A 20713-nucleotide genomic window follows, 5' to 3' on the forward strand; every position below is an offset into this window, starting at 1 on the left:
TTCACTGGAGACGATGATTATGCTAATTAATTAAGCTAAGGTCAATTGTGCATCATGCTCTCCCTTTTAATGTATTCATATTGCAAGACTGAAATGTTAACGGTTTGGAGACATCTACTCAGAGCAGCAATTGGAATAGCTGGAAGTACAGGATCAAACAACTTCTACAGTGCAAATATTTGAAAACCTTTTGGTTGCTTATTTGAGATTATAATGTAATTACATTGGTTTTCCCTTCCCTCTACTCCCCCCAGAACTTCTCATATTACCCCTCCCCTGCTCTCTTTTAAATTTATTGTCTATTGTTGCATGCATATATGCATATGTTTATACTTATTGCTAAATACAACCTGCTCAGCCTATATAATGTTCCTCATATGTATGTTTTCAGGGCTGACCATTTGGATTGGATCACCAATTGTTGTATTCTTCCCTGGGGAAAACTGTTTCTTCCATGCTCTGTATTCCTTACTTTGCTGTAGTTCTTTCTGTCTAGTTCAGGACTCTGAGAATGTCTTCCCTAGCAATGTCAGAAGCTACACCCATAATGCCTCCCTAATGTGATGTATGAGTTGAACAAGGACAACAACAGACATGCAAAAGTGGATTGGGAAAACTCATGAGGCCTCATTTTTTTTTTTTTTAATTTTTGAGAACGTTGTTTCTCTTACTTGGAGCCAATTTATATTATAAACTTTTTAATTAGCACTACTCTGGAAGATCAGTTTTGTTCAAATAAAACCCTCTGTGAAAGTTAAAAGGAAATGTTGTAACTTTTTTTCATTATGTGATAGGGACAAACGCCAAGATGGATGTCCAGACATGGTATTTGAAAACGTCCAAGCTGGCCCTGGCATTGGCGATCATCCACTCCAAACCAGCAGACAGAAGCAGCAGAGAATACGCAGAGCAGCTGGCCATCCTGGTGACCCAGCGGGATTCCAAAGGGAAATCAAAAGTTGAAGCTTTAGAAGCAGAAGTGCTACAATTACGACAGCAACTTTTCCTGAGTCGGATTTCCTCAGGATTTTTTAAGAATGGTATGTAAGATCACTTTTCAGTAATTTATAAACCTCTTATTACCATAATTGGCTAGATATTTATTACAGAAGCCCGAGAATGCTTATTTCTCCTTTCAGCCCCGTATAATTTTTGTTATTTTGTTTTTGTTTGCTTGTTTTGCTTTTAGTTCATCATCACAAGCTAGTGCCACCGTCTAATGAATAGAGCCACATTAGACTAGGAGATTAAGTTAACAGAATTAAAATAGTCCAGCTGAGAAAACAGTTGTTACTGTTATTGTGGTAATGAGGATTGAACCCAGGGCATTGCATATCTTAGTTCAAGTGTTCTGCCACTCAGTGACAAAAGTTTGAGGTTGACTGAAGAAATTCATTTTCAAATCTCATTCTTAAATTCTGTTATATTTTTCTTTTATATAATAGCAATCATTTATAAAGTACCAGCCCTGGTGAATAATTAAGGCCTCAAAATATACAAGATGAGGTTCTATTTTCTCTCATGATCACCTACCATTTAAGGGGCGGGGGGAGACCTAAAATTAACCCAGTTGTGATGTATTACAATAGAGAGAATGACAAAATGCCAAAGAAGCATTCATCCTGGTTCATTTCTTTGAGGTTTCGGAGGTCTGGTCCTCCAAGTATGTATACTTGTCAATGAAATTGTTGCAGGGAATCTAGCAAATGGCAGAAGTATGAGAAGAGAGGGAGGAGTAGAGAATTCACATCCATCCAGAAGCCCACTAGCGCTGCATTTGGGTAACCAAAACCCTGGTAAGCAAGTCGGACATGACAAGAAGGGAGAGTTGACTTAGAAAGCTCAGAAAGGCCCTAAATAGCAATTAAGGAATGTGTATTGTATTCTTTATCATTAAGTTCAACATGTAAATGTGTCCACTAAGACTCTTGTGAAAATTAGAGGGGAATCTATTAGTGCTTACTCTAGACAGTACAAGCAAACCAGTGTTCTCTTGAACAAACTGGAACATGCATCACCTGATTTACTTCATTCAGGGACTTTGTGAAGCACAAGAATGATGTGGGACCAGTTTGGTAATGAGGAAGAATAACATAAATCAGATCTCATTATAAATTAGATCTTGTTACTTCGTTGTGTAAAACTCTTCCCTGACATCTACATTTGTTCCGTGTTAAATTAAAACTTTTCATAGTGTCCCATAGTTGATGTCACTTCTTCTCATCTTTTCCTCTCCATATTATCCACCCTCCCATTATTAACTACTTGTATCATTGAAGGCTCTTTTTGGGGGTGTGTCTCTGCTGTCTTCTCTGATATTCTGTGTCTGTGTTTTTCGTTCAGTTTTTCCAAATGATATCTTCAAGGCTGATGATGCTGGTTATATTTCATCTCTTATGAGTCATTCTGTGGAAAGTTTGCTTGGTTGTCACCTTTTCTCCTAATCTAGCATCTAAGTTCATTGAGCGAGAGACATCTTGGATTTTTCCAGCCTAAATCATAACACATTACAGGTGTTCAATAGGTATTTGGTGAGTGGATGTGGAACACTGTGGTCCTTGGAGACAGGAATGCTAATTTTAAAAGCTTTCACCAAAGCCCATGATTCGAATTCATGCTAAACTATAATCCTTAGTGTGAACTATTGAGAGGTGTGGCCCATTGGTACCTCTAGAAGGAGACTTGAGTAGTATGTTAATGAATTATTATCAGACTGGGTCTGTTATTAATGACTAGTTGGACTTTGTCTTCTGAATCCTCTTGCCTTCTGATTATCTACTCTGTAATGTGCAGGGAGTTCCCAGCCTCAAGAAAAGTTGTTACCAAATGTGACCCCTTAGCCAAGATCTCTTGAAGTATTAGCTGAATAAACCTATATTCTTTATGTATTATAAGTCTGTGGTTTTTAGTTAAATAACAGAAAAACAGACTAAAACATCTTGTTGGAGAGAATCAGACCTTAAAGGGCAGATGGTTTCAAAAGTGGATACTTGTGGTGTTTATTGGGAAAGAATTCAGAGACTGCCTAAGTGTGATTTTAAGAATATTGAAATTTCCATCCCAGTTTATCAAATGGATTGTGGTACTTTCTGTGTGAACAGAAATTTGTAGGATGAATGTTGAGTGTACGCTTGTTTGAGTAGAGGCTACACTTGGCAAATGTAGGCATTACCTAGATAGATGATCAGAAAACTCAGAGCAGGCAAGCAGGTAGGAACCATAATCATATATTTAGAATTTTTATAGAATTTAAGTAATTGTAATAATTTTTAAGAGTTACAGGGATAACTGACCTGTGAGGGTAGGCAAGGGATGTTTGGTTCTAACATTTCAAAGGTTTGCAAAGGCAAGGAGGCTTTTTCATATTTGTGCATGCCAGTGTGTTGAACACATGCATGCAGTGGGTAATGGGGACACACTAACTTGGAGGAATTGTGTAGATAACATGATGATTTAGTATGTGGAAAACATGATGACTTAGTATCTAAATATTAAAATCTCACTGTATAAAACAAAAATAACAATATCATATTAATAGCCAACCATATTTTATCTCCATAGAGTTCCTTATGACAATGAACTGTTTGTGTATGCCCAGTGGAAAAAAAAACATAACAAACATAATCAATTGTTCTCTTTCTTCCTTGAAGTTATAGAATTCATATAATGGCAAAATGTTAAAAAATGCAAAAATATTGAATTATGCCAATCATAAGCTTCTATGTTGTCAACAATATTCCTTGTCATCCAAAATCCATTTGTAGCAGTAACCTAGGGTGCATGCTGTTTGTGAGTAAGGGGCTAGGTGATACCTTGTTCTATATTTTTCACTTAGAGTGCCTGTGAGAGAAATTTTCAAAAATCATATAATTAAAATAAGTTTTCCTTGCAGCAGAAGTGGTATGTAATGTGTTTCAGGGCAGATGTTTGGAAGTGGTGTGTCTCTCCGTCTGTTATCTCCAACTTAAAAACTAGGATTAACTGAGTATGTACAGAAATTAAGTCACTGTTATAGGGGAGATGAAAATAAAGCAAATGGTGTCATTAGGGTGACAGGGAAGCAAAAGAACTTAGTTATTGTTTAAAGATGGATAATTTGAAAGAATGTCATGACTTGCTCTGCAAAAGCTACTCCTAGCAATTAAAGCATAGTAGAGACACATTTACATTAAATGTTTCTTTCTGGAGTTTTCAGTTTTTCCTTATCATTGTAACTCTTCTTAAGCATTTAGAGGCTATCAATAGATGCTGAATCAAACACTTCTTGAAAGATTTGGAGGCTGGGGGATGTAATTTACAGAACCAGTGTCTGTTGAACCAATGGAACAGTCTAGAAGTAAATAAAACAGAACTGGAATGGTTTACACAAAGTCTTAGGAACTCAGATATTTCTCTATTCTGATTTATTGTCTTAACCTTCTTACTATGGATTTTATTCCGTAAGGAGCTGTACTAGATAAGGGATAATATAATCTGATTTTAGACTTATACCATGTTTTTGTTTCACTGAATTGTTCAGTAAAGAAGGAAGTGCAGAGAGAAAGGAACAAGTGAGGGAGGGGGACAAAAGGGAAGAAATCCTGAATACCTTGTGGCACCTGTCTCAGCCTTCTTGGCGAGTTATACCAGTTCTTCATTTTATTTAGAAGACATTCTTATTTCCAGTGGGTTGGCCCACGAAAGGCTTAAGCCTGCTTTTGAGAGTTTTGATAGACATTTTGTGGGGTCCAGTTTTGGCCAATGAATGTCAGAAAGCAATTGGGAAGATCCACGTCTTTGGATGAAGAGCTAGAGGCCCATGAAAGATAGAAAATCCTTTTTACTCAATCTCTTGTTTATTGTGTGCACTCTGCCAAGCCAAAAGATGATGTTGAAACTGTGGTAGCCCTGAGCTAACATGGTCAGGATGAAAACCTGTGAAGCTGAGATGAGCCTGCATCCTCGTGACATGGCTCTGTGGATGAAGCAGTTCTTGTTAGTGAACTCTGAGGAGGTAGAGGATGGTAAAAATCATTGTTAACAAGTCTTTTGTTCTGCATTTCTGAGGAGCCTCCTAAGTTTGGGTTACTTCACATTCTATACTGTGGCACCAGGAAGTTTTTCACTTACATGCCATCTTCCTTTTGTTTTCTTTCTAAGCATATACACTCATTGTTTATTTCCGGTAAGGTATCCTCCCTCTCCTTTTTGTCTGTCTATATTCTCTCCATTTTCTTCTGGTACAGTTTCAATATTCTACTTTTTCTGACTGCCTCTCTAGACTAAATTATGTCTTCATGCTGTGAGTCTTATAGTTCGTATTTTCAGAGTATATGTAAGGTAAATCTTAAATGTTTAATTCTGTCTACTTTGTGGAATCTGAACCATGCTTGGAGGAATTGTGTTGATATTCATCATCAGATAATCCGGTTTTTAGCACAGCACCTTCCTTTTCAGAGCTGATTAATGAGTATTCATAGAAAGAATTGTAGAATAAATATATGTAGACATGTTGATATTTGTAAAATCCTATCCTGTTCATTGTGTGGGTTCTGTTTTGTTTTATCTTAAGATATTCCTAGCCCTTGTAGCAATACATAAAGGCACAGAGAGCAAGTCTACTGTCTTGCTAAAGATCCTGTGTGTAGGATGAGTCTCTGGACTCCTACCTCTCAGGGAGTTTAATCCGATCAGAATAAATGGACAGTGAAAATGCCGACTTCCCATCTTTGAAACAGAAACTAAAATTGTTTAGAATATTTTCATTCTCTTAGATGTTTGCTCAATATGATTTTTTGTTAGTTCAATCAATAGCACAAATATTTCTCATTATTATTATTACTATTATTAATATGGTTCTAGAAATTGAACTTATGGTCTCATGTATGTTAAGGATATGTACTATTTCTTAGATATACCCCTAAACCTAAAACAAATTTTATTTTTTTCTCATATTTAGGGTTAGTTTTAGCTTTTGATATATTGTATATGTGCTTTGTAAATGCCCTGTGTTTCTGTTTTTAAAATTAAGGCTATATTAGAAATTTAAATATGCAATGATTCTGAATTTAATATTTTGTCCTTAGAGCCTGAAATTAATATTTTTTAGAATAAATTGGATATTCAGTGAACAAAACTCATTTCAGTGTCTCTGAAAATATACAGTATATTGTCATTCTCATTCTCAAAGCAAAAACAAAATTAGAAAATAGGGCTAATGGGGTGGACCTGAGTCTCAATTTCTGTCCATCTTCAGACAGTCTGGATGTTCTTGGTGTGACTGGCAAGGCTAAGACACCCCCTTTTATTATAGTGAGCTTGATTGAAAGGAACAGGAAATAAATATGGTACTTGGGGACTGTGTGAAGGTAGGCAGAAAGATCAGAAGACAACAAAATGGAAGATATTGAAGGAATGTGATTAATAAAAGAGTCCTAGGTAGCCTACTACGTGAATACATAATAAAAATGAGTAGAAGCAGGAAAAAGTTTCCTGAGCCCCATGAAAGGGCCCACATTTCAGGGACGCTCATGATCTGGCTAGGCATCCACTTGGCATTATCGTTTAAGATTCTCATTCTTCCCCTGTTCATGTCTTCATTTACATGTCTACCTTTGGGCGTGTTGCTTACTTTTTTTTAACTGCCTTTGGATTTTCATTTTTGCATTCATTTCTCTGCTGTGTTAATTTGCGTTTTGGAAGTTATCCCTAACTCTTCCTTGATCAGTGTTAAATGAGGAAAGCAGAGTGAGGAACTCATCTAGAATTAAATAAGTGGTAGCGAATGCACTGGGCTCCTGTGGAATCCTCAACAATGTTCTCCTCTACCATTATGATCTTTCTTTAAGTCAGCAACATCAGTTGGGAAGTGGTTGGAAAAGGAAAGTGCTGATCCTACCCAAAAACTGAATGATCAACTCTGGACACTGTAACCACCCATAATTTAACCACTCTTTTAGATGTTCATGATGGGGGCTGAAGTCTCAGTGCTACTGGTTTAAAGAAATAAAATTGAAATATGCATTCATGAGGCATAATCTAAAAATTGACCAGAAATGAACCTATCGAAACCTAATTACTGCCTGGCAAAATACCTGCATGCACGCACTAACTGAAAAGGGTAACAGGCCTTGGAGCGTTTTAAATACCAAGCAAACATACTGAGCCTGCAGTTCTAGAATTCAGGGTTCATTTGGAGTCTTATTACAGCAGCAGAGTTAAGAGAAAGCAAGCCAGCAAACAAACAGTAGCATGAACTTGACTTTAGTGGTGGTGTTTGATAGCATTCCATATTGGTAAGTGAGATGCGTGTACAAACATAATAAGAATCCAGGGGGAGAGTATAGTTGCTTCTTTTTCAGGATGACTTCTGCTTTTCTTCGTCTTCCCCCTTTCCCGTCTCACATCCTCATTGCCCTCTTCGTCAGTAAGCACCTCTGCTGTTTGAGGTCTACTAAAATACCCCACAGTTGATGGTGTAAGATGTACCATTGTATAAGGCAGCCTTTTTCTTTTCCCCTCGAAAGATTATCTGCTTCTTATATCAATTTTAAAGACATTTTGTAGGGAAAGCATAATTATGAAGGAATTCTACATATGTAATACTGGCAACCTATAGGAATGTTAAATTAGATGAAGCTATAATAATCATTTGAAATGTATGGAAGTTAACCACAATAAAAATAAATATGTTTCTATGAATGAACATCAGAAAATTGTAGACAATAAAAAAAAATGTAACACGTAAGTAAATTTCACATGACAGATCCAGAACTATACAAAATGTAATTACATTATGTTCTGGGACATATAGAAAGCTAAAGTAACTGACCTAAAAATAAAAGATGTTGATATATTTCTAAGAACAGTACATACAGTAGCACATTTTGGTATACGTGGCACACAGTCAGCTGAGAATACTTCACAGGGATGTCTTGGGATATTGGTGTGCTAAAGGAGACATTAGGGTAGGGTGAGATGTTCTTAGTCAGTGAAATACCTGTTGTTTCACAACATCAGTTAATCTGGAGAAAGTATATGACTGTTGTTTTCAGCATCCAATTTTTCTCAGGTTAAGATAAATACTGCTTCTACATCTTTAATACATTCAAAGTATTCCTGCCAGTGTTTGTGATGTAAAATATACAGGGAAGAGATTGTTCACTGAAATCTGGGTTTTCATATTCTCAAAGTTCTGGTTCTAAAAATACCTCTTTATTATTTAAGTTAAATTCATATGAAATCAACTGAGTTGTTTTTGTGCCTTCCTGTGATTTTAGATTCAGTGAGATCTTGGAGATAGGTTTGCTGTTCAAAGTATTTTTAGGACTAGTTAAGGTATAATTTCAAATCAAGCTAATAATTGTGAAATAATATAAATTATTTTCATGAGGCTTTGTGAATTTTTCAATGTAAATTAAATTGTAATTCATAGAGCGAGTTTGAATTTTATGTTGACTGATGTGTCTTGCTGAAAGATAACTGATGAAAATTTAAATGATTCTGCTGCGTCTACATATTTTATAATATTTAAAATGTTCTCATTTGTAATTAAAGCAGAATATATAAGCTTTAGGCATCTTGCTTTTGCCCATTGTTATTCTGATAACAAATACCGTTAACCCTGGAGTTTAGTATAATTTGCCCATTTCTTTCTGTAAAGTAGTATTTTTAACAGAATGCCCCCATTCTTTGACCTACTTCATACAAATTAGATTGTGGTTTGCATATTTTAACTAAACCTAATTTGGTTATGAATTTGCTCTTCTCTCAGTGACTCTGAGCTGCTTCCACCTGTGTATTGTATGAATGTTTGACCTCATTTGATTAGTTCTTATTCAGTGAACCGTGAGGCCTCTCATCATATTTGTAATTTCTGAGCAGTTGTCAGGCCATGGTGGTGGGCTGCTTTATGCGGTTGTGCAACAGAACCGGAAAGGCAGCACAGGGACAGCTGGAGTCAGAGAGGCGTGTTGCAGTTGATCTGGAGAGAGAGGTAGTGAGGGGAACGGAGGGAAGTGGGGGGGGTTCAGATTGTGAACACAGCAATGGCAAGCTCAAGTGCTCTTTTATGCCACTTAGCAGCAAATGACAAATCAGTCCAGACCCTCTGCACCAGTAAGCCTACATTAGTAGTCAGGAGTTCCCATAAGGAGATCCTCACACTCCAAAAATGCTTAACCACAAAGAGATTTGTAGTTTTCATTTCATAAATTTCTTTTTATTTTAGACATATTTCTGAAGGTCTTTGTCGCTTTAGTGTTGGTATGCATGGGCTATTCAGCCTTGGCTACGATGCTAGAATCACCTGATTCCCAGGAGTGACAGCAGGATCTAGAGGTGAGGGATTGGACTAAAGCATCAGAGCATTTCATTTTCCATAATCTTTGGGCTATTCTAAAATACAGTCAAAATTGAAACTGCTGTTTGTGTTTCAAATTAGACAAAGAGTAGATTGTGCAGGTTAGCTTTTGTCAACTTCATACACATCTCGGCATGCCCAGAAAGAAGCAATCTCAGTTGAGAAACCGCCTCCATCAAACTGACTTGTGGTCAGGTTTGTGTGGTGTTGTCTTGACTGAAAATTTACGTAGGAGATCTGAACCTGTCTGGAGTAGTACCATCTTAAGACAGGTGGGCCTGAGCTACATAAGGAAAGGTAGCTGAACTAGAGGAAGCAAGTCAGTAAGGAACATTCCTCCTCGGTCTCTGTTGAGGTTCTTACCTCCAGTTTCCTGCCTTGGCTTCCATCATCAATGGACTGTACATAATCTGTAAGACAGACAAGCCTTTTCCCTCACTTTTGGCCATGATGTTTAACACAGCAATAGAAAACAAACAAACAAGCAAACAAACGAACTAGAACAAATGTAGAGGCTAGCAAGTCAATGAAAAGATTCCATATTAGTGCATTTTGAAACAAAAATTGACTAGCCTCCTGGCCATAAGAAGAGAAGGAAAAGCCTCCTTAAAGGGGATTAGAACAGAGACAGTTTCTTTTGTTCTGACATGCAGATTCTGTCAAACACAGGCTGCCCTTGAACTAAAATACATCCTGCCCCAGCCCCTCCAGTGCTGGATTACAGGTACATCAGGCCCAGCTTGAGACAGAATTATTTTTCATTCTACAGTAATGACTGCCTATGTGACTTAGCTTTTATTACTTACAAGGTCTGAAAAATACTTCATACATAAAAGAGAAAGGAAGGCAACTTAAAGAGCCAATATCTTTTCCATTTCTTTTTGATACTGGAAAATACATTGTTGGGCGTCTCTTGCAGTGAATGCAGTATTTACATAAAAGTGAGAGTAATTCTTGATACACATGCCAATTTTGATCTCTCAGGGGATAGCATGGGTTCAGGGCAGTCTACTTTCACCTGGGTTAATAGACTTCACAGGAGCCCTCAGTACTCGGGAGTAACAGTAGGTAAATAATCAGGGTTCTTAAAGACAGTTAGGGTGTGTATTATGGGTTGTATCATGATTGTCATCGCTTGTAGAAAACACTCTCAATAATCACCAAAAGTGGAGATTAAAAATGGTTTCGTAATTGTTTTCTGTAATTTAGGGCTGCAAGATTGTTTCATTGGAGACACCAGGTTATTTTAAGATGTAAGCTTAGCAGTTACCGAGAGATAGTCCGAGATGTCATTAGTTCGAAGAAGGAGCTAATAGCTCCTTCTGAAGAAGGAGCACAGGAAGGTGGAGTTGCCCACTATAGCCATACTAAATGTAATGATGTCAAAATACAGTAGTAACCAATACTGCCTGAATTTTGTTGGATTTCCCTAATACAAAATAATTAGCTTAGTACCTGTGATTATTAGTAAGGTTTTAGGAAAATAATATAGTATTGTAGTGTTTCACTACAACTTTTTGATGGCTTTTTAACAAGGCTTACATTTTATATACTGGTTTCAATATATGAAGTGTGAAAGAAAATAATACCTTGAAACTAGACCGATCTCCAAAACCACTAGCTATCCGCAATAAATTGTAAAAATACTCTAGTCAGAATGGGTTTATATTCAGGCAGGAAGCCCAGTCTGGTACTTTTTCTAATTAGTATTCCTATCTGTTTCATCTAAGTAGATATACATTAATAAAATATGCATAACTTACACGAGGCAATCAGGATCAACAGAGGCAAAGACTACAACTGTAGATCGACCTTTCTACAATGTTTTCGAAAAATATGAACATGATTTACAGAGTATAATTGATGAATCATGAAATAGGGTGTGGATTAAAATTACAGAGATCTTTTGTGCTTTTAAATATGATATAGTAAGTTGACAATTTAATTAAGGTGTTAATGGATTGAAACTTTATGGAAACACTCAAAGTAGGTTATAATATTTCTCAATACTGTTAAATTCAGAAATACTGACAGTCTACTAAAATCATGAAAATGATCATCAGGTACTTGAACATGTCGTGTTCTCTTAGTGTGGTGCTTGATTGTGAAGACGAGAAAGGAAGAAACTGCCTGTTTACTCATTAGGAGTTCTTGTCTTGTAGAGAGGCAAGATATCTTGAACTGGTTACATTAATTGATCAGTTCATTTCTTATTCAATACAACTCTTATTTCTGCAGTTTATTTAGTGACAAAACAAAAATAATAAAATTTCTATTCACATAACAGACAATAACTTGAACCAATTATCAAGATATCACAGTCTGTTAATAATGTAGAAGAGATTAAAACAGGCTGTGGTGTTGAATTGGCAAGAGTGGAAAAGAATAGAAATATTAGACTGGATGGGCAGTGAGCCCCAGAAGGAGGTGGCTGAGCCAACTCTTCAAAGAAAAGTCCACTCAATCGTCTTAAAAAAAGAATGCTCAGTAAATAAACAAAAACCAGAATGACTGTGGAATAGGAAGAATAAGGAATATTGGGACTATGATGATAATCAAGGAGGAAGCAGTTGTTCAACTTATGTGGGACTGTTTTCAGTGAGTAGCATTTTTTGTGACAATGGAGAGATCATTTGGTTAAATTAACTAGGAGTTTTAAACTTCTTGCTATCACTTCTGTATGGATTGGATTTTTGTTATAAAATCATGAAGGAAATAATAATGACTTAGGCCTAGGTGTAATGGACAGCTAGAGTAGTAAAGCTTCTACTTTTGCAAGGGAGAAAAGGGAGCTGCTAACTGAGCTTAGAATTATTCAACAACAGATAAACACGATGAGAGAAAGTAGGAAGGCATTCTGGGAGTCATGAAAATGTTTGCATTGACACAGAAAAGTCTGAAGCCATTGTTCTCACCAAAATTAGTGCAACAAATTTAAATTAATAAACATCAATGATTCTCCCATTTTAGCCACCCAAGAGCTTCAAAAACACTGACTTTTGGCTCGATGCTTAGAAAGTCTAGTATATTTGGCATAGATTTTTTGCTGACTGTACTGGGTTTTAAAAGGCTTCAAGCAACTCTCTTTCTGCATGTAAGACTGACCATTAGAGAAATAAGCTGTTTCAGAATAACTTCTTGTATGCTGTGAATACCGTTGGTTAAAAAAGTAACAGTTTTGCCCTGTGATAGGGCAAAAGAGTAGAGCTAAGTGGGGATAACTAAACTGAATGCTGGGAGAAGGAAGGCAGAGTTTAGAGATTCCATTTAGCCACCAGAGGGGAAGGACATGAGCTGCCAGCTGGTACTTTGCCGGTAGGCCATGAGCCTCATGGTAAAATATAAACTAATGAAAGTAAGTTAAATTAAGACGTAAGAGCTAGCTAGCTAGCAATACGCTTAAGTGATTGGCCAATCAGTGATGTAATTAATATAGTTTCTGTGTGATTATTTCGTGGCTGACCAGCTGGGAACAAACAAGTGACCTCCTACTATAATAGAGATTTAGAGTCTAGTAAGAAACTGGTAAAACATTCTAAATGCATGCATTTGGGAACAAAGAACAAAAGTGCATTGTGAGACATATATTTTCTTTAATTCTGTGTCTATGAAGGAAAAACTATTTTATTTGATGTAAATAAGAGATACTCCTGAAATGTTTATTTGAGATACAAGTTTGATATCTTCCCCATGGAAATATTGAGTACCTGTCAATTACTCAATTGTTGCTCTTCAATTGTAGTGTATTCCCTTTACGATGTAAGTTAGGGAGATATTGAATGGCTGAAAGATTTCACTATTTTTAAATATATTTTTAATTATAGAGCATGAAAAGGTTACTTCTATACAACTCTGTGTACCTAGGCGCTTTAGGCAGGAAGGAGCAATGTAAATGTTGGAGCAAGGGTAACTTGTTTCTCCAGGCTGCCCAGCTAGCTTAGACCCAAAATAATCACACAGAAACTATATTATTTAAAAACACTGCTTGGCCTATTAGCTCTAAATTCTTATCGGCTAGCGCTTACATTTTAATTTAGCCCATTTCTATTTATCTGTATATCATCACGTGACTGTGGCTTACCAGGTAAAACTCCCAGCATCTGTCTCCAGCAACTCCATGGCTTCTCTCTAACTCCACCTTTCTTCCTCCCAGCATCCAACCTACATTTCCCTGCCTAGTTCTCTTCTTCCATGCCATAGGCTCAAAGCAGTTCTTTATTCATTAACAAATAAAAGCAACGCATAGATAGAAGGACTTCCCATACCATCTAAAGATAAATATAAAAATCTAATTGAAAACTGTTCAAGTTGAATTTGTCATAGAGCAAAGAATAATGAGTGTTGTAGAGAATAATGGAAAACCAGGGTGGGCCCTTTTTAAAGGATGCATGACACCAGGGCAAAACGTGCTTTTGCAGTTGTTAGTGAGGAGCCTTGTGGGTTTCCTAGCATGAAAATAGAAGAGTAAGCTAACATTTATTTTATTTATGTTATACATTTTGCAAGAAGTATATTTTCTTTAAGGTATCCTTTATATTATCTGAGTGATAAGTTATTTAGGCAGAGTAATTGGATAAGAGACAGAAACTTCTCTGACATAGCCCTGCTCTTTACATACAGTCTCATGAGCATGACAATAAAAGAGGCTGTGGTTTAAAACAGGGTTTTGTTTGTTTAATGTTGCTTAGCGTTTACTCAGAATTATATGGTCTGAGATATAGCAATAGGCCAGGAATTCTGGGTGGGGTGAAGAACAAAATTACCAGTAGGAAGTGGTCATGAAGTGACAGTGACAGATTGGGAAACCGAAACAGGAAGATAGGACGAAGATTCATCTGGAGGCTTCCTTAGGTTACGATGGTTAGAGAAGGAAATTTTGAAGAAATGACATCTAAAGAGATTTTGAGAGGCCTGAGAGAGCAATTCACATAGAATGTTTAATGCAAGAGAACCTTCTGAAATGGGAATAAGTCTATGAAGTCTGAAATGGGAATAGACTGAACAGACTTTAAAACTTCAAGGAACAAAAAGATAGACAAGATCAATATGTGTTAGTGTGTAATGCTCCCAAAATAGATTCTCAAGTTTCCAACACTGGATATGGAAGGAAAGCACTGATGTCAGGATCAAGTATAAGAGGAAGTGCTTATTTCCTTTGGATGTGGGAGATTTTAGGTGCAGAGGTCAGTCTTGTTGAGATAATAGCCAAAATGTGACTTGAATATAAAATGTTCCTCATAGTTCATGTGTTTGATTTCTTGATACTTAGTTGATGACACTGATGTGGGAAGCTATAGATCCTTTAAGTGGTGGGCCCCCTGAGAGTACGTTAATCATGGCAGGGCAGGCATTGAGATTTATAGTTTTACTTTTTGGTCTGCTTAGATATGAGTGAGTATTTTTATGATCCTTCTACTTAGGAAAACCTAGTTCTTCCATAATACCTTCAATTCTGTGAACCGCTTACGTCACCTCAAACTGAGCCACAGTAAATACTTCCTAAAGTTATTTCCTATTAGGCATTTGTTCATGTGATGTGTAGCAAAATGAGCTGACTTACAGTTTCTAGTGATTTCAGTTCTGATGGCCACACCCAGGGATTTCAGCATGCTGAGCACTCATGTAAATTTGTTTACTCTACTGTCTGATCAAATTTTATAAATTCTTTAGTTTACCTAGATGTCATAAATATTTATTTATGTATTTATTTATTCATGGTATCATATGATATATGAAATAGCTATTTTTAAAACATGTTCAATAGAATACTAATAATTATTTTATAAGAAATAACTTATTAAAATGCTGTCATCATTTAAAAACAGAGAAAATAACCAACAAAGAAGAATAATTAGTTGAGAATGTGTTGGGATTAGAGATACAGACTTGAGAATCCTTAAATAATTCTTTGAGGCTTCATGTTGGAAATATTTAGTAAGGAGAAATAAGTAGAGAAAACCACAGGTAAAACAGTGCAACAGTAAGGAAAGTTCCCTTTGGAGATCTAGAAGATGTTGTAGGAAAGAAACGATGAGCAAATCCCAGAGAATGAGCACTTGAAGGCATGAGGAATTGTGGTATTTAATCGCCTAGGACAAAGTCGGCCTACAAATACACATTTTGTTTTATTTCTATTCAGAAAAGACAGTTTAGCCAAGAGAAACACCATTTGGTTATATTTCCATGTATATGATATCTCTCTTTGGTATATTTAAAGTTAGAATGGTAATGTGCTTGGATAAAATACAACTGAAACCTTTCTGTCAGCATTTCTCAAATATACTTTGTCATATGCTAAAATATATATTCCTAAAGCAAGAAATAAACATTTGCTTTTAATTGGAACACTGTCATTAAGAGCTCTCAAATTGATTATTCTCTACCAAGTGATCAGCCTTGAAATCATTTAAAGACAGATAACATAGACTGAGCAGGTTGTATTTTTATATTTAGGAATCCATATATAAAGAGGCCATAAATTTGAGAAGGAGGAATCATGAGGAGGTTTAGAAAGAGGAAGGGAAAATGTAATTATAGTATAACTACAAAATGTAGTTATCTTATAATTAAAATGTAATTATCTTATAATTTCAAAAAATATAAAAAGTATTATTAAAAACAGAATTATGAAATGACTTTAAATAACATTTTTTGTTTGACCACCAGGTGGCATAAACATTACTTTTACATTACTTGATGCATGTTGGATAATGATTATTAATGCTTCGAAATCATAATTGGTAGTGGCAAATTATACATTCCTATGCCGAATACAGTTGAATGAATGTTATTTGATTTAATCATAGTGTGTTTGTGTGTGTATGTGTTAGAGAGAGAGAGAGAGAGACAGAGAAATTCTTTCAATAATATTCAAATCACCAGCCATGTAGGAGGCAGGTGTCAAACAACTGGAACATCCATACAAACTCTTCCCTCAGAAGCTTCTCTTTTCAGTAAGGAGCCACTAATATATTTAAGACAGGTTAAGGTGAGTAGGTGAGGAGTAGGTACATGTAGGTAAGGTTTTCTACGCCTCATGAGAACTTGGAAAGTTTCTCAGCAGAGAAGTAGCCGGATTTGAAGAAGAATCAGTATGAATCTGGGGGAAAGGATGTGCAAATCCATCATTGTGTGAAATGGTGCGGCATCTCTTGTGAACTCTGCAAGGCTTATAGTTGCATGCATGACATGAGGGCGAAGAGAAAGGTAAACTATATAAGAAGGTGGGGGGCAAACAATGATAGGATTTATGTGCTAAGTTGAGGACCTGGGGAGGGCTCTATTCTATAACATGAGTACTTCATAGAAGGTAGACTAGAGGAGGACAGAACCAGAGGCTGATTGATGATGTATCATTAATAATCATTAATAATGATCATTTCATTAATAATTATTGATCATGTTTGTTAATAAGTCCAAGAGATGAAGGTGCCTTGAGCCAGTGTGAGGAAGTGATTGGAGGAGGACATACATAGAAATGGGTGTCTTGATTATTAATTTTAAGTTTCAATTCAGATATCTGAGCACTCCTTGGTTTGGGATAAGATTTTTGGCTCAGTATACTGAGTGCCTTAGCAAACTGGGTTTGGCCTCATCCAGTACGTTGAAGGCATGACCAGGAAAGAAAAGTTCATTCTGTTTTGTAAAGAGCATTTTCTCCATCCTTCCTGAGGTTTGGGGGAAGTATTTCTATGACAAGGTATGTTCCAGAAAGGTAAGAGCTTTATTTTGTTGAATATTATTGAGATCTATTTTGAAATGATAAAGGGATTTAAATTAGAATTTAAAAACCAAAAAATATAAGGTCTATAGTTCACCAAAATGAAGTAGAATATACGATTCAATATGTAAGAGACATATATGTTGTTGAAGTATCAAGGATCCAACTCCCTTGGCATTTCTAGGTATCACAACCTCACAGCAGATTTTCTGGTCCTTTGATTCTTACAGTCTGTCTATCTCCAGCAATGTTTGCAAACCATAGGTGCAGCGGGTTTGTAGTAGCTGTATCAATAGAGGTTGGGCATCATGATATTTATAATTTTTTGCCATCTACTGCTTTTGGTTTTTATTGTTACTGTTTATTTAAGGTTTTGTGGTACTAAATTAAGTTATTTGAGATCGCTCTTATTCTTTAAGGAAAGTATATTGCTATGAACGTTCCTGTTTAGAACTGCCTTAGCTATACCTCAGACGTTCTTAAAAATTATGTTTCTACTTGTACATGATTCAAGTTACTTTTAAATTTCCCCCATTTCTTCAGTGCCTCCTCCCTGGCTGTTACAGAGTACATATTCTGTTGGATGGGGTATTCTGTACATATCACTGAAGTCCACTTCGTATGATATTTCTATTAGCTTTGAGATCTCTGAAAACAGACCCAAGCACATGCATAGGTTCTGATTGCTGCTGTGGAATACTGTCTTAACGGGTCAGGGGCACATTGCTGTTTCCATGCTGTGTTTTTCTCAATCAGGTATGGGTATTTAAATACTTGTCTTTTTCAAAAAAATGTCTTGCTTATGACTATTGGTAGAGATTACAGTGCATTAATATTGTCACTCAAGTTGTTTAATCCTTTCTAAGGAAAAGTGTGATTCTTTTATCTTCTTATAAGGATACTCAGTACAGTTTCTCTTGCCCATTATTATTTAGCTAAATAAGCGATGAATGTTTTCCAAAGGAAAGCCTTGGCTGCTAATGTAAGCATTAGTTATGGGTATCATCCTCAACAGTAAGAAAAGGGAGGAGAGTAAGTACATTGCACAATGACTACACATTGGTGATTGTATGCCGTGAGAAAGCCTAAATTATTGTGAGTTAGTTTTCTATAATATTTAAGCTGGTTATTGTTATAAGTACCTACATGTGTTTCTATCATATCTCTGTAACTTATCTGGAAAATTTTTATGGTTTGATATAAGTTATCAAAATGCTGATCCTTGCTCGTTTTATCTGTTAACCATGAGGGATTTCTCATAGCCATGAGCAAGTTAGAGCACTGAGCATGTCTCCTCATAAGATGTACACAAACATTTAGCGAGTGATGTAAATCTGAGTGGAGGCAAAAGAGAAATTGTTCAGAGCTATTTTCAAAATAAAATACAATTATTCTTTTATTCAGTTTGATAGCTTGACTTTAATACTGTAATCTGTAACGTGTAAAACTTCACCGTGATACTCTTTTGCCGAATCTGGCATTCCTTTCATGGATTGTGAGGAGATTCTTCTCTGTGTCTAAATTTTCATGTTGTCATTTCCAACATGTGCACCCATGACACTTTGGTGAGGGTATTAAAACCAAGCAGCCAGGGGAGTCAGTGCTCAGTTTGAGTATTGCGCTCTCCTAGGACACACATGGATGGAAATACTCCTTTCAGGGTTGTGCCGGTTGAGGATGAAGAGATGCTCAGTGATTAGGAGAACTTGCTGCTCTTGCAGAGTGCCTCAGAACCAGGTGACCCACATGCATACTGATAATTAAAAATAAACAAATTGTTGAAAAAACCGCTTCAGATCTGCATGGAGGAGAAAGCTTGGAGTGACTGTAACTTTCTAGGAACATGCTTGTAGTTGAATGAAAGGTCTAATTGAAAATGCGTAAAACCATTTCTTTAGTCAAACAAACAATGTCTGTTTTTCATCTAAGCCATTTTTTTACACTGTTCGCTAAATGTTTATGTACATTTGCATGTTTAATGTAGTATTTTCATTTAGAACAGAATCATTGTATTGGTTTCAAGATATCTAAATGCAGGAAGATAATGCTTTTGCCACTTTCTGTTTCAGGACATGATGCGTTCCCCCCGTTGCTAGATCAGGAACCTAGAAGTTCTGAAAATACTCTGGCTTTGATGGATGATTCTGGATGCATCTTGTCAAGTGAGCAAAGAAGCGAACTTGCAGAGTTGTCCCAGCATCTTGTGGAGAGCTGCAGCCCCCCGCCCCTGCTGCCACTGCCTCTTGAGAAGAAGCCCTGCACCACCCTGGGAAATCCTCCGTCTTCTCACTTGCAGTTCTTGCAGCATCTGCTTGAACTGAAGAAGCTGACAGAATCCAGTGGTCTGAAAGTATACTTGAGCCACTTTGAGAAAGACTCCTCCACAGTTTCTGATTCGGTTGCACAGTTGTTGGATGGCCTGATCACGTTTTACCGTAACCCCAAACTTCCTTTCTCAAGTTTTTGGATGGAAGCTGTTGGTACATTAGCTAGACTGATGAATGATTATAATTTACCTAATCATATTCTTAAAAAATGTTCTAAGAAGTTGGAAGAATTTGAGAAAACTCTACTGCAGGCTATTTTAGCGAACGACAGTATAAACCGGGTAAGTAATATATCTTACCTGTTTATGATTTAAGATCTGAGCAATTTTGATGAATTTTCCTCTTGGCAGAGATATTTGGTAGTTCTTTCACATTGGTGGCTGAGAGTTTGTAACTGGGCCTCTGGACCTGTGCACATCTCTTCCCAGTTGAATGTTTCTAGCTTCTGTTGCTACATATCTAGTGTGGTTCTCTCCTGAGATGTCTCCGCCCCCAGCTTTTGCTGCCTCCACTTTGAATTCTTTTACTTTGACTGTTTTAATTTTTATACTTTGTTGCTTTGCATTTTTCTATTTTCTCTATCTTTGTTTATTTGCCATTGGTCAAACTTTGCAATCCTTTCCAGATAACCACTAAAACCCAAGGTCCCCACATTATGACTTCTGTGATAAAGTTGCTGATGTCTGATTTCTGGAATAGATGTGAGGAAGAAGTAACAGCATAAGTTATTTACATTACAAGTCCTAGGCAGAGAACCAGAAGCCAGAATGCAGTCTGGTTTAAATGTTCAAATCAAAGTCTGTTAGAGTATTTCTAGAGGCTCTAATGAATGAGCATCTTTTGGGCACTTCCTTATTGTTCCTTGGCCTATCAGAATTTTCTCTAGAATGTTAAACCCAGGATCTGCTTTCAGGCTTTTTGAGAGTTGTTGAAATGGCTAGAATAAACAAGATGTCCTTCTCACATGGCTTTTAGATATTTGGTCATCATTCAAGTTTTAGCTTAAGACAATAGTGAGGCTGTCTTTGTCTGTAAGTAAGTTCTGCTTTAAGCCGAGGTCTGAAGGTTTATATATGGGTATCATTTTACTTATCAAGAAGAAATTAACTAGTGAGAAGTTGTCCAAGAAACATCTTATATAGACTAAAGCCATTATAACGTCTGTGAGTGTGATCCCTTGGACTATTGAACATACCTGTCATTTTAAGCCTTGGCTCTCTTTTCTTGCTGGTTAAGACATTGAAGCTAGCCAAAATTTATCATCTCTTCCTCCTCTACTTTTTGTGCCACCAAGGCTAGTTAGTGATCTTGTCCTCTATGTCTTCT

At 36.5% G+C, this 20713-nt stretch overlaps 1 protein-coding gene across 1 annotated transcript in view; it reads left to right on the forward strand.

Moving 5' to 3' along the window:
- Positions 1–808: 808 nt before the first annotated feature.
- Positions 809–20713, forward strand: part of Mei4 (meiotic double-stranded break formation protein 4) — a 246325-nt gene continuing 226420 nt past the window's right edge. Inside the window, exons 1-2 of the mRNA XM_057768386.1 lie at positions 809–1040; positions 19130–19668. Of these exons, the coding sequence (XP_057624369.1) occupies positions 809–1040; positions 19130–19668 (771 nt within the window). The remainder of the gene's footprint in view (positions 1041–19129; positions 19669–20713) is intronic.

Source organism: Chionomys nivalis, chromosome 4, assembly GCF_950005125.1.
Source record: "Chionomys nivalis chromosome 4, mChiNiv1.1, whole genome shotgun sequence".
Taxonomy (NCBI): domain Eukaryota; kingdom Metazoa; phylum Chordata; class Mammalia; order Rodentia; family Cricetidae; genus Chionomys; species Chionomys nivalis.